Source organism: Mesocricetus auratus, unplaced genomic scaffold, assembly GCF_017639785.1.
Source record: "Mesocricetus auratus isolate SY011 unplaced genomic scaffold, BCM_Maur_2.0 Super-Scaffold_100037, whole genome shotgun sequence".
Lineage (NCBI taxonomy): Eukaryota > Metazoa > Chordata > Mammalia > Rodentia > Cricetidae > Mesocricetus > Mesocricetus auratus.
The window spans coordinates 6696417-6711003 of record NW_024429215.1 but is presented as its reverse complement, the minus strand read 5'-3'; the positions used below and the strand labels follow the sequence as shown (position 1 = coordinate 6711003).

At 42.7% G+C, this 14587-nt stretch overlaps 1 protein-coding gene across 1 annotated transcript in view; it reads left to right on the top strand.

Moving 5' to 3' along the window:
* The window catches only part of LOC101823689 (leukocyte immunoglobulin-like receptor subfamily B member 3), a 109015-nt gene that overhangs the window by 18029 nt on the left and 76399 nt on the right, over positions 1-14587 (top strand). Inside the window, 7 exon segments of the mRNA XM_040733836.1 lie at positions 7329-7423; positions 7782-7926; positions 7929-8074; positions 8195-8258; positions 8341-8525; positions 8527-8620; positions 9495-9546. Of these exon segments, the coding sequence (XP_040589770.1) occupies positions 7329-7423; positions 7782-7926; positions 7929-8074; positions 8195-8258; positions 8341-8525; positions 8527-8620; positions 9495-9546 (781 nt within the window).

The following is a 14587-nucleotide window of genomic DNA, read 5'->3' as shown; positions in this document are numbered from 1 at the left end:
GCCCTTCCAAGACCCCCAACTCCAGCGAGTCCAGCTTCAGGAAAGACATCAGCCCTACCAGGACCCAAACTCCGTGTCAGCATCCCCAGCTTCAGCGGGAGGAAGGAAGGAGACCAGTGGAGACGGAAAGACCCCACCAGCACCCACTGGAAGAAGAGATGGCAAGAAGACAGAATAAGAGATCATTCAGCAATAGAAACACCAACATGACCCCACCAGAATCCAGGGATCCAACACCAGCAAGACCCGAAAAGCACTACATAGATGAAGAAGAGGAGACAGACCTTAAAACTTATTTCATGAAGATGATGGAGACCCTCAAAGAAGAAACGAGGAAATCCCTTAAAGAAATAGAAGAAAAAACAAACAAAAAATCCATGAAATGGGGGAAAAATTCAAGAAATAAACAAATCTCTCATAGAAACTAAAGAGCACCAAGAAAAAACAACCAAAAAAATGAAGGAAACAACTCAAACAGTTGAAGGATTGAAAGCTGAAATAGAAACAATAAAGAAAACACAGAATGAAGGGATGCTGGAAATAGAAAAGCTGGGTAAATGATCAGGAACTACAGATGCAAGTATCACCAATAGAATACAAGAGATAGAAGAGAGAATCTCAGGTGTTGAAGACTCATTAGAGGATATAGAGTCGTCAAACAAAGAAAATCCTTAACACAAAATATCCAGGAAATATGGGACACTGTGAAGAAGCCAAACCTGAGAATAACAGGTATAGAAGAAGGTGAAGAAATTCAACTTAAAGGTACAGAAAACATATACAACAAAATCATAGAAGAAAACTTCCCTAACCTAAAGAAAGATATGCATATGAAAGTACAAGAATCTTACAGAACACCAAATAGGCTCGACCAGAGAAAGAAGTCACCTCGCCATATAATAATCAAAACATCAAACCTACAGAGTAAAGAGAAAATATTAAGAGCAGCTAAAGAAAAAGGCCAAGTAACATACAAAGGCAGACCTATCCGAATTACACCTGACTTCTGGATTTCAAACGATGAAAGCCAGAAGATCCTGGACAGATGTCCTACAAACGCTAAGGGAACAAGGATGCCAGCCCAGACTACTATATCCAGCAAAGCTCTCAATTACCATAGATGGAGAAAACAAAATATTCCATGACAAAGACAGATTTAAACAATACGTATCCATGAATCCAGCTCTACAGAAAATGCTAGAAGGAAAACCTAGAGCCAAGGGAGATAACAACATTCACAAAGACACAGGCAATATATAATCACACTTTACAAAATACCAAAAGAAAAAGGGAGGAGAAACTACACAAAATAACTTCACTAACAATAAATCAAGCACAAACAAGGATCACCAATCAATGGTCATTAATATCCCTCAATGTCAACGGCCTCAACTTGCCTATAAAAAGACACAGACTAGCAGAATGGATACGAAGACAGAACCCTTCCTTCTGCTGCATACAAGAAACACATCTCAACATCAAAGACAGACGTTATCTCAGAGTAAAGGGTTGGGAAAAGATCTTCCAATCAAACGGTCCCAAGAAACAAGCGGGTGTAGCAATCCTAATATCTAACAAATTAGACTTCAAATTAAAATCAATCAAAAGAGATGAAGAAGGACACTTCATATTCATCAAAGGAAAAATACATCAAGACGAAGTCTCAATTTTAAACATCTACGCCCCAAATACAAAGGCACTTACATTCGTGAAAGAAACATTAGTAAAGCTCAAATCACACATAAAATCTCACACACTAATAGTAGGAGACTTAAACACTCCGCTCTCACCGCTAGACAGGACCTCCAAACAGAAACTTAACAAAGAAACAAAAGAACAAATAGAAGTTATGACCCAACTGGGTTTAACAGACATCTATAGAACATTCCACCCAAATACAAAGGGATATACCTTCTTCTTGGCACCACATGGAACCTTCTCTAAAATTGACCACATAATAGGAAATATAGCAAATCTCCACAGATACAAAAAATTGGAATAATCCCCTGCATCTTAACAGACCACCATGCATTAAAATTAGAATTCAACAATAACACAAATCGCAGAAACCCTACAAACTCATGGAGACTGAACAATGCACAATTGCACCATCTCTGGGTAAAGGAACAAATAAAAAAGAAATTAAAGACTTCCTCGATTTCAATGAGAATGAAGACACAGCATACACAAACTTATGGGACACTTTGAAAGCAGTGCTGAGAGGAAAGTTTATAGCACTAAGTGCCCACATGAAAAAACTGGAGAGCAGTCATACTAGAGAATTAATAGCACAGCTGAATGTTCTAGAACAAAAAGAAGCAAACTCCCCCAGGAGGAGCAGACACCAGGAAATAATCAAATTGAGGGCTGAAATCAATCAAGTAGAAACCAGAAAAACACTGAGAAGAATCAATGAAACAAAGAGTTGGTTCTTTGAGAAAATCAACAAAATAGATAAACCTCTGTCCAAACTAACCAAAAGACAGAGGGAGAGCATGCTAATTAACAAAATCAGGGATGAAAAAGGGGACATAACAACAGACTCTGAGGAAATCCAGAGAATCATCAGGGCATACTTTGAAAATCTGTACTCCACAAAATTTGAAAATTTAAAGGAAATGGACAATTTCCTGGATAGATATCACTTGCCAAAACTAAATCAAGAACAGATAAACAATCTAAACAGACCTATAACCCCTAATGAAATAGAAGCAGTCATCAAAAGTCTCCCAAACAAAAAAAGCCCAGGCCCAGATGGCTTCAGTGCAGAATTCTACCAGAAATTCAAAGAAGAGCTAATTCCAATACTCCTCAAAGTATTCCACACAATAGAAGCAGGAGGCTCACTGCCAAACTGTTTCTACGAGGCTACAATTACCTTGATACCCAAGCCACACAAAGACACAACTAAGAAAGAGAACTATAGACCAATTTCCCTCATGAACATTGATGCAAAAATACTCAATAAAATACTCGCAAACCGGATTCAAGAACACATCAGAAAAATCATCCACCATGATCAAGTAGGCTTCATCCCAGGAATGCAGGGATGGTTCAACATTAGAAAATCTATCAATGTAATCCACCATATTAACAATCTGCGAAAGAAAAACCACATGATCATCTCACTAGATGCTGAAAAAGCCTTTGACAAAATCCAGCACCCCTTCATGATAAAGGTCCTAGAGAGATCAGGGATAACAGGAATGTACCTGAATATAATAAAAGCAATATACAGTAAACCAACAGCTAACATCAAACTAAATGGAGAGAAACTCAAAGCAATTCCTCTAAAATCAGGAACAAGACAAGGCTGTCCACTCTCTCCATATCTCTTCAATATTGTACTTGAAGTTCTAGCTACAGCAATAAGACAACAAAAGGAGATAAAGGGGATACAAATAGGAAAAGAAGAAGTCAAACTTTCACTATTTGCAGATGATATGATAGTTTACATAAGTGACCCAAAAAACTCTGCAAGGTTACTCCTAGAGTTGATAAACACCTTCAGCAATGTGGCAGGATACAAGGTAAACTCAAAAAATCAGTGGCCCTATTATATACAGATGATGAAGTGACTGAGAAAGAAATCAGAGAAACATCACCCTTTACAATAGCCAAAAACAGCATCAAATATCTGGGGATAATGTTAACCAAGGAAGTTAAAGACCTGTATATCAAGAACTTTGTGTCTTTAAAGAAAGAAATCAAAGAAGATACCAGAAAATGGAAAGATCTCCCATGATCTTGGATTGGTAGGGTCAACATAATGAAAATGGTAATCTTGCCAAAAGCAGTCTATAGATTCAATTCAGTCCCTATCAAAATTCCATCACAATTCTTCAAGGACCTGGAAAGAACATTAATCAACTTTATATGGAAAACCAAAAGGCCCATGATAGCCAAAACATCCCTATACAATAAAGGAACTTCAGGAGGTATCACCATACCTGACTTCAAGCTCTATTATAGAGCTATAGTCCTGAAAATAGCTTCGTATTGGCACAAAAATAGGCAGGTAGACCAATGGAACCGAATCGAAAGCCCTAATTCTAACCCACACACCTATGAACACTTGATTTTTGACAAAGAAGCTAAAACTGTACAATGGAAAAAAGAAAGCATCTTCAACAAATGGTGCTGGCATAACTGGGTACTCGTATGCAGAGGACTGCAGATAGATCCATGTTTATCGCCTTGTACAAAACTTAAGTCCAAATGGATCAAAGATCTCAACATAAATAAAGCCACACTGAAACTTTTAGAAGAGAAAGTGGGAGATACTCTTCAACAAGTTGGTACAGGAGACCACTTCCTAAACATAACACCAGTGGCACAGGCACTGAGATCGACAATTAACAAATGGGACCTTCTGAAACTAAAAAGCTTCTGTAAGGCAAAGGACACAGTCAAAAAGACAAAAAGGCACGCCACAGAATGGGAAAAGATATTCACTAACCCTACATCTGGCAGAGGGCTAATCTCCAAAATTTACAAAGAACTCAAGAAACAAGTCTCCAAAACACCAAAGGATCCAATTAAAAGGTGGGGTACAGAGCTAAATAGAGAATTCTCAGTAGAGGAGGCTAAAATGGCCAAGAGACACTTAAGAAAGTGCTCAACATTCTTAGCCATCAGGGAAATGCAAATCAAAACAACTCTGAGATACCATCTAACTCCTGTCAGAATGGATAAAATCCAAAACTCCGAAGACGATTTATGCTGGAGAGGATGTGGAGAGAGAGGAACACTCCTCCACTGCTGGTGGGAGTGCCGACTCATACAGCCTCTTTGGAAATCAGTATGGAGATTCCTCAGGAAAATGGGAATTAATCTACCACTAAACCCAGCAATTCCACTCTTAATCCAAATGAGGCAAGTTCATACAACAAGGGCATCTGCTCCACTATGTTCATAGCAGCATTATTTGTAATAGCCAGAACCTGGAAGCAACCTAGATGCCCCTCAACTGAAGAGTGGATAGAGAAAATGTGGTACATTTACACAATGAAGTATTACTCAGCAGAAAAAACAATGGAATCTTGAAATTCGCAGGTAAATGGATAGCACTGGAAGAAACCATCCTGAGTGAGGTAACCCAGTCGCAAAAAGACAAACATGGTATGTACTCACTCATATATGGATTTTAGACATGGATCATAATAGTGCCAGTCTGCACTTCCACTGATAGAGAGTCTGGGAAACAGGAAAGAACCTAAAAGATATGTATATATGCATAGTACCCAAGAGAAGAGGATTGAGACAAGATCCTCTGAATGGATGGGGAACACGGCGATGGGTGGGGGGAGTGGGACCTGGGAAGAAGAGAGTGGATGAAGAGGAAGAGAGTTGGTCATGAGGGAACAGGAAATTGAGGGGGTGGGGGTAGAATAGGGGGAAGAGGGAATCATAGGATCGAATACAGATCAGGCACCAGAGTGACCTCGAGTGATCTAAAGGGATAACACCAATTGGCAAGCTAAGCAATAGTGGAGAGACCACCTCGAATGCCCATTCCTGATAATGAACTTGATGTCTATAACCATCCGGGAGCCTTCATCCTGTCACTGATGGAAGCAGAGGCAAACACACAATTAATCACTGAACTGAACCCAAGGAACCCAGTGACAGAGAGAGAGGAGTGATGAGCAAATTGGCAAAGAATGGGCTGGCAAAACCAGCAGAGAGAGCTGATCTGAACAGGGGAGAGCTCTTGGATCCCAGACTGACAGTGGGGAGGCCAGCATGGGACTGATCTGGACCCCCCCAAATGTGAGTGTCAGCGAGAAGGCCTGGGCAACATATGGGGCCCTGAGCTGTGGATCAGTGTCTATCCCTGGTATACAAACAGTCTTCATGTGCCTATAGCACAAAGAGGGATGCTCTCTCAGCCTGGACTCTTAGGGGAGTGCCTTGACCCTACCCAGAGTAAAATGACAGACTCTAGATATCCCCTATGTGGAAGGATTTGGCAATAGGGTGGGAGGGTGGGGGGGGGGAGGAAGGGGAGTGCGGGAGGAGGGGAGGGAGAGGGAACTGGGATTGTTGTGTAAAACAAGCTATTTAAAATTAAAATAAAAAAATGATAAAAAAGAATGCACATCATCTCAGGGTAAAGACTTAGGAAAATGTATGCCAGGAAAATGAACCTAAGAAGCAAGTTGTTGCAGCCCCTTTACTATCAAACCTAAAGTTATCAGAAAAGATGGGGGAAGGAAACTACATCGTCATTGAAGGAACTATCCATCAAGAGGACATTTCAATTCTTTTTTTAAATGAAATATTATTGAAATTAAAAACAATCTTATTTTACATATAAATTCCAGTTCCTTCACCCTCCCGTTCTCCCATGCATCCACCAACCCCTATCCCATCCCCATTCACTCCCCAGGGAGAGTGAGGCCTCTCACAAGGGATCATCAGAGTCTGTCATGTCATTTGGGGCAGGTCTTAGGCCCACCCATGTGTATCTAGGCTGAGAGAGTATTCCCTCCATAGGGAATGGGCTCCCTGATGGGGGAAGTCCTTCCGTGTATATGTAAATAAAGCACTGTTGATCAATAGGGAAGCAAGATAGGTGGGACTAGGAGTCGAGGAGGATTCTGGGAAAGAGAGGCACAGTGAGCCACCATGTACGACGCGGGAGAATTAAGAGATCCTGGAACCTTTCACCAGTAAGAGACATGGGAATACTTTTATTAGCAATTATGGGTTAAATATTAACTCAGAGATAGCCGATAAGAAATCACAGCAAACGGCCAACAGCTTCATAATTAATATAGCGTTACAGCTCCCAAAGCCCATTCATGCACTAGGGATAAACACTGGTTCCACTGCCAGGGGCCCCATAGACTGCCCAGGCCTCCCAACTGACACCCATGTTCAGGGGGCCTGGTTCGGTCCAATGCTGGTTTCCCAGCTGTCAGGCTGTGGTCCATGAGCTCCCACTCTCTCAGGTCAGCTGTGTCTGTGGGTCCAAATCCATAGCACAAACAGATTCCACTAGAATCTGAAAACAAGGTTTACCATTGCCATTTGGAGAATTGAGTGGTACCATGCAGGATGATGTAGATGCTGCTATCAGATCAACACAGACACAGTGCTACCCCTGGAACTGCTGGTGACAAGTGCGAGGACAGTAAGGGCCTCAATCCCAGGCTCTGCTCTCAGGTGTATTCCCCTCCCCCAGCCTATCCCTGGGGAATATTTTGGCTGTGAGAGCCCATGTAAGAGTTTTATTTTCCTTTCCTAGGAATAAACCCGTCTGTCAGCCCTGCCCAGACCTGTGGTAGCCTCAGTAGTAAACATGGCTCTCTGATGTGTCTCAGCAGAGAGATATGACAAGTTCATCCTCACCAAAGAAGATCAGACATCCTCCAGCTACCTGGATTTACAGTATATACCTTGTAGCAGACGGTACCAAGCCCTAGTCCCTACATCTCACATGACCCCAGACCACAGAGGAATGTTCCAATGTTATGGTTACTAAATATATGGTTACCCACAGGTGTGGTCAGTACCCAGGGATGCCCTGAATACAAATCTCGGGTAAGTAAAGCCCATCACTGGTCTAATTTTTGAGACTATATGCCCTATGCCACAGTCATGGCCTCCTGGGATGTTGCATTTATACAATGACTAAAAATAGAGCCTAGAGATTGAGTTAGAGCACCACAGCTGGAGAGAAACAGTGACATGTGCGGGACAGGATCAGAAGGGATGTTTGGTAAAAATCAGTATCTCAGTCCTTAGCATGTCACATACCCTTTAGTGCTTTCCAGAAAGCCCTCCTGCTGATACACAAAGCATCCATTCATCCATCCATCCATCCATCCATCTATCTCTTGGACCCAGGAAAGAGCCTCACCCTGGAGTGCTGCTCTAACATCAACTATGACAAATTCCTCTCTACTGAGGTGGGGTGGGCAACCTCACCCAACACTATGGCTAGCAGATCCTGACTGGTCTTTTCTTGGCCAACTTAACCTTGGGTTCTGTGAAGCACTCTACTAGAGGCCAATACAGATTATTTGGTGCACACAACCTCTCCTGTGAGTGGACATCGTGATCACAGGTGAGAAACCAAATGTATTCAATCAGGTAACTATCCTCTTCCCATTCCCAAATGTGGGAGCCCAAGAAATTGATGGCTGGGATGAGGGATGGGGATCTTAGCTCATAATAGCTGCCAAAGTGGGGGATCAGGAGAAGAGGTCAGTCAGAGGAAATAGAGTCCCAGGTGCCCATAGTAGACCCAGGTAAGGTGTTGGCTTAGACGAACGAAGGAAGCTCATTGCTCATCCATTTTCTCTTTAGAATATCACCCTGTCACCCCTTCAGTATCATGGCAATATGGCTCCATAGTACACTTGGGAGAGAATGTGATCCTGCTGTGTCTATCAATGAAGCCAGTGGATATTTTCATTCTGTACAAAGAGGGAACAGCCCATACAACCCACTGCCTAAAATCAATGTTTTGAACTCATCAGCTCTGGCCAGAGTTCTCTAGGAGTTCTGTGCCCTCTGCCCTTGGGGGGCACCTACAGGGGATATGGCTTTGAAGACCCATTCCTTTATCTCTTGTCAAATGCCAGTGTCCCTGTTGAGGCTATAGTCTCAGGTAAGGTGATCTCAATCTCTCAGGATGATTCTGGAAGAACTGTTGATTGTGTTGGGATTAAGGGGACAACGTGAAGTGTTAGTTAGAAGACAAAAGTGTGTGACAGTTGGGGTCCCTCAAACCATGTCTACTCTATCCTCTCTTGAAATCTAGAATTGGAGTGGACAACATAAAGATCTTTGGGAAAGGACAATGAAGATGGAGGGCAGTGAGCAGAGTCAGGGTCCCTGGGTTAGCATCTAACCTGTAGGAGACTTTGCTTAAAGAAAGAATTGGAGGAACCATGCTTGTCAATTAGGCAGGGATATATTCTTCAGTGAGATGAAATGAATGATGCCTAGTCACCTGGAAGGTTGGAGGGAATGTTGCGTGACATTTCAGTGATCTTTCTTGCTATTATACGGAGCCAGACATCCTGAATTCCCCTAAATACTGGGCATTGTTTAGGCCCTAATCCTGAGCTTTGTCTCTCAGTGAATATAACCCATGCTTATGAAAAAGATCCCAGTCGCTTTCCATCCTCCCCAATAGAATCTATGCTTGTCCCTATCACAAATCTTTCCTCCTTAGATCCTTGCCTTGAGCTCCGTCTGCCAATAAAACTCATTCTTAATTAAAGATCACAGGGTCTTTGCTACATTTCTAGGGATTTTCTATGTAGCTTTGCATAAAGCTGTGTTGTAATAATTGACACATGTAAGCCTTTTTACAAAGGTATACTGGGGTTAAAAGAAGAATAAACCATGAAATCAGACTCTGAAAGTTTTGACACAATGCCAGCTTTATTCTTCACCTTGGATCGTCACCCTGCAGGCCACAAAGCTTGAAGGGTCCACAGCATTACCCCTCATCCTTCTCATTTCCTGTTTTCCAGGATCCTTAGGAGCCTCTAACCCACCCCCAATGCCCATGAAAACAGCTGGCAAGTATCCGTCACCTCTCTGTGGGGTTTATGCTCTACTCCAGACTGCCTGGATGCTCTTAGGTCACCTAATGCCTCATTTCTCTATTAGTTCATCTTCTTTGTGTGGGAGGAGAGTACATATTCCAACAGAGAACCCAGAAGCCCATGGTCTAGGAACTGACCTATAGAAGGGGACATTCAGAGAGAAATGTTTGGGTTTAGTCTGGAAGATGAGGCAGGTGGGGGAGGAGGGGAGCAAGAACATAGACCCTCACCTCCATGCCTTGCCCCTGAGGCTTTTAGAACAGACCTCTTACCTGTGTTGAGTCTGGTCCAAGAGGGTCAATAAAAACTTTGTTGGAATGCGGGGCCCAAATGGGCAATAAATACTTATGGGCTTGAAGCAGCTGCTTTAGGAGATTCTGACCTAGACAAGCCTTTCTTTTTCTCCACTGGCTGCTGTTTCTCTGAGTAGAAAGGTGAGAAGCTGGCTCAGATGTCTAAGTTTTTTTTTCTGTCATGGCCTTGGTTGTGGGCTTTCCTGATAGAGAAGGCCACCAGAACCTGATTCTGCAGTGGGTGTGTCCCACCGTGGCAGTGTAAGTTGGGCAAAAGGCCATGGCAGGGCATTTTGGCTTCTTCCCCTCCCTCCTCCCACAGAATGGGGTTGGAAGTCAGAGTTCTCATTTTAACTCCCAGCTCTTCCACTTCCAGTCAGGTGACCTGAGGCAGGTGAACTCTGTCGGTACTAGGTACTATTATGGCCACATCACTGGGACCCCCTCAAAGACCACCATGGGGACTGAATCCATGTGCAAAAGCAAAGAGACTTTATTCAACCTCAAACGTGGACTCTCCATCTGTCATAAGGTTTTTGTCATAATACAGGTTGGGAGTGAAGGGATTTTCAGGATTCAAGACCCTGGTTGGCTGACATTTGTCTAGGGGTATCTTGGTGAAAAGGGATGGGTGTGTAGGTTTAGGGAATCAGGTAATTATACCTATAATGATTGGAATGTTAGGAATTTCTTTTGGAATGTTAGGTACTTTCCTCTTGGATGGTCTGTTCCTGGGTGGTACCAGGGTGGTCTCAGTTCGTGGTCTTTTCTGGAACCGGGTATAGTCTTCTGTTGATCTTGTCATGGCTGGGCCCTACAGATACAAAGAGAAAATTCCATGTTGCATGATTGTGGGAATAAGAACTGGTGAGTTCAAAGATCCAGCATGGGCCTGGAACATAGTTGGTGCTCAGGTAAGCAGCATCAGTCCCCACTTAAATCACATGTGCCCGAGGACTGGAAACATACCCGAAGACTCTGATCAGAGCCTTTTTTGGCCTTCCTCCCACTCTTCTTCATCCTTATCTTCCTCCATCTCCAACAAAGACATCAAGGCAAATTCAGAAAGAATGGTGAGTAAGGTGTAGATGACCTGGGTCTCAGGAGGTGGTAGGTTCCTCTCTTAACATCCGAGTAGGGTTTGCGGACTCTGGTACTGGGGAAACTAGAAACTGGGGCAGGGCAGCTCAGGAACACTTGTAGATCTCAGATCAGAACACATGTGTTCTTAGAACCTGTGCATGTCACATGTTCCGTGAGCTTTACCCTTTCCTGAGACATTTGCTTACTCACTCATGTGTTAGGAAGATACATTCCTTCCTTCCCTGCACATGGCTAGGGGAAGGACTTCCCACCCTCCTAGCTGAGACTCTCCTCCCTTTTGTGTACTCCATGCTTGCCTGGTACCCTCAGAGGACAGATGATGGTGTCAGATATCCTGGAACTGGAGTTACAGATGATTGTAGTCTGCCATGCAGGTTCTGGGAACTAAACCTGGGTCCTCTGTAACAGCAGCCATTCTCTTAACCACAGAGCTGTCTCTCCAGCTCCCGGATACGTGTTTTCAGAAACATAGACCATCTGGTTGGAGACAAGACAGCAAAGGGTAGAGTGTCAGGGTAACAGGTCAGAAGGAAGCCTTGAAAGATCCCATCAGGGATTAAATACTCTAAATGCATCACCGCCATGCTGTGTAAAACTGGCTGGAGGAAATCCTCAGGGGAACACTGAGACACTGTTTGTACCTCACTACTTCCCTGCTATAGACACCACCTGTTGAAGATACCCAGGGAGTGCTATGTGACAGGCTGGGACCCTCCAGGCTCAGGCACTCAGGAGCTTTCTTACCTTCTGTCACTTCAAGAGAATTCCTGGAAACGAAAGTTGTGCAAGTAGGAAGAGTGCAGAGAGATGGACAGTCAGGTGGTCTTCATGCTTCTCCAAGCCAAGCATTCACCTTCCTCTCATTCTCTCCCACTCCAGGCTGCAAAATTTGAAGAGACCCAGGTTGTGACCTATGCCCCGATGTGCAGTAGGTCACTCAGACAAGGCACAGCTGCCCCTCCTCCTTCCCAGGCAGGGGAGGTCCCAGAGAAGCCCAGCGCATATGCTACTCTGGCAGCTGGTCATCCAGGAGCTGCTCCCAGGGACGAGGAGAAATGATCCTCTGTCTGCCACAATGCCTGACAGAGACCTCCAAGGGATTCTGGGAACTTTTGGGAACCTGACTGCACTTTAACATCATACATTTTGGCAATAAAGCAGGGAATTTCTCTGTAATCATGTGAAATGAGGAGTAGAGCGATTGACTGATAATTTCAATGACATTAGTCTTCAAAGCCATGAAATGAAAAAATTTACAGGCATGGTTACAGAGACCCATAATCCCAATCCATAGGAGGCTGGGACATGAAAATTATTTTTGTTTTGCCACCAGTCTTGGATAGCTAGTGAGTTTCATGCCAGCCTGGGCTACAGAAGGAGATGTGTTTCAAAGGCCAGATTTGGTGGTACATACCCCAAATCCTAGTACTTGAGGGTTGTAGACATGTAGGGTAAGCATGTCAAGGCCATCCTCAGCTATACAGCATAGAAGTAAGAGGCCAGCCTGGAACACACTAGGTTGTCAGCAAGGACAGTACAATTTCTTAATCACAGAGTCATTTTTTCAGACTCCCTACAATAATTTGAAAAGCAGAACAGCATAGCACTATGAGCATTTATGCCAACATATTAGGAGCTGTATGTAAAATCCCTTGTTGCTACTAAAAGTTATTTATATTGCTTAATAAACTCAAATCTGAGCATCTTCTGACACACTGCACACAATGTCAGTACAAATGTCCCCCTTTGAAAATTTCGAGTGCATCCCTGGTGAATTTTTCCAAATGTTTGTATATATGAAATAAAGACTCTGTGGCACTAGGTAAAGAATTCGAGACAGTTTTTCAAAAGAGAAAATATTTGTGAACAAGTGTGATGAGGAAACACGTAATATTAAGAAGAAAGCCTAATCACATCATCCTAGATGTGGTCCCTTAAAATTAATTAAAAAATTCACAAACAAGGCAAAATCATATGCTTTCTATAGGATACCACCGCCGTACTGGTGGGTTTGTTCTGTTTTCATTTTTAATTTTGGTTTCAAAGACAGTGACTACTTAAGATTTAAAAAGTTGCAGAACTTGCTTACACATTCCAGTTGCCCCAGCTACTTTGGAGGTTGAAGCAGGAGAGCAGGCAATGCTAAATTCACCTTAGCTACTGAGTGAATTCAAGGCCATCGTGGACAATTTAGTGAGATCCTGTCCCAAAATAAAAGTTAAAAGAAGGGTGGTGTTTAAGTCCAGTTGTAAAACACTAACCTGGCATTCAGAACTGTAAGTTCCATCCTTGGTAGGTTTCTTCCTGGTTCTTCTGTTTGTTCTCCTTTCTTTTTTTCTGTTGTTCATTTCATAGTTGTATGCACATCAAACATTTTTGTAGCCTAAACTGGAATCAAACTTGCTATTTAACTGCTTCTGAACTCGAAATTCTGATCATTCTGCACCACCCTCTAAATAGCTAGCTTACAAGCTTGCACCACAGTGCTCATCTCTAAGCACTTTTGTAGACTATCTGTTGTTCTGCATACCTATTTTTTGCATCAACAACAATACTGGTTTTCTTGCTGTGGATCTAGAGTGTAATTTGAAGCTGGGTATGCTGATACCACCAAGATTGCCATTTCAGATTAGTTTCCTTATTGGGAATACTGTTCATTTTTCATATAAATTTTGGGATTTAAAATTTATTCACTTCTTTTCAATCTCATTGTGTAGCCCTGGCTGACCTGGAACTTCATATACCATACAGTCCTGAAAGTCATTGGTCTTCAGAATGTTGGAATAGCAGGCATTTGTCACCATAATCAGTTTAGGATCATCTATTTCTGTGAAGAATGTCATTGAGATTTGCATGGAAATCATGTTGAATGCTTACATTGCTTTGGTTCCTGTAGATATTTTCATATTGCTGTTTCATGAACACTTCTATCTTGAAGAATCTTCAGTTTCACAAGTTGTGCTCATGGGCATATGCACACATGTACATGTGGAGTCACAGGTCAGTACTGGATTTCTTCATAAGTGGTTGTCAATCATTTTGAAGGATGGCAACAGGCAGGTAGGGAAATGAGATTCAAGATAGCTCACTGGAAGTAGAGCTAATGAATTTGGCTAGCTTAGGGGGCCAGTGAGTTCCAATGAACTTCTTGTCCTACTGATCTGGGACGATCTTGTTTTCTTTGTGTCTCCCATCTCCTATTGCTCTTACAAACTTTTTGCCTCTTTTACAGGGTTTCTTGAGCCCTGAGTGGTGAGACTTAATGGAGGCATTCCATATAGGAATGAGTTTTCCAAGGCCTCTCACACTTTGCACATTGTCTGGTTGCAGTTCTATGCATTTATTTCCATATACTGGAGGAGGAAGTATCTCTGTTGATGACTGAATACGACAATGATCTATGAGTATACCACAATGGTGCTAGGAGTCATTTTATCTAACTTCCTTCAGCAGAACAACAGTATTTGTTTGTCCTCTACAACCTGGCCTATCTACTTTCATATTCTATGCTACCAGAGCAGTGTTAAGGATGGGTTCCATCTCATGGAATAGGCTTTAAATTCAACCAGATATTGGTCAGCTACCCCCACAAGCTTTGTTATACCATTGCACTAGAGCACC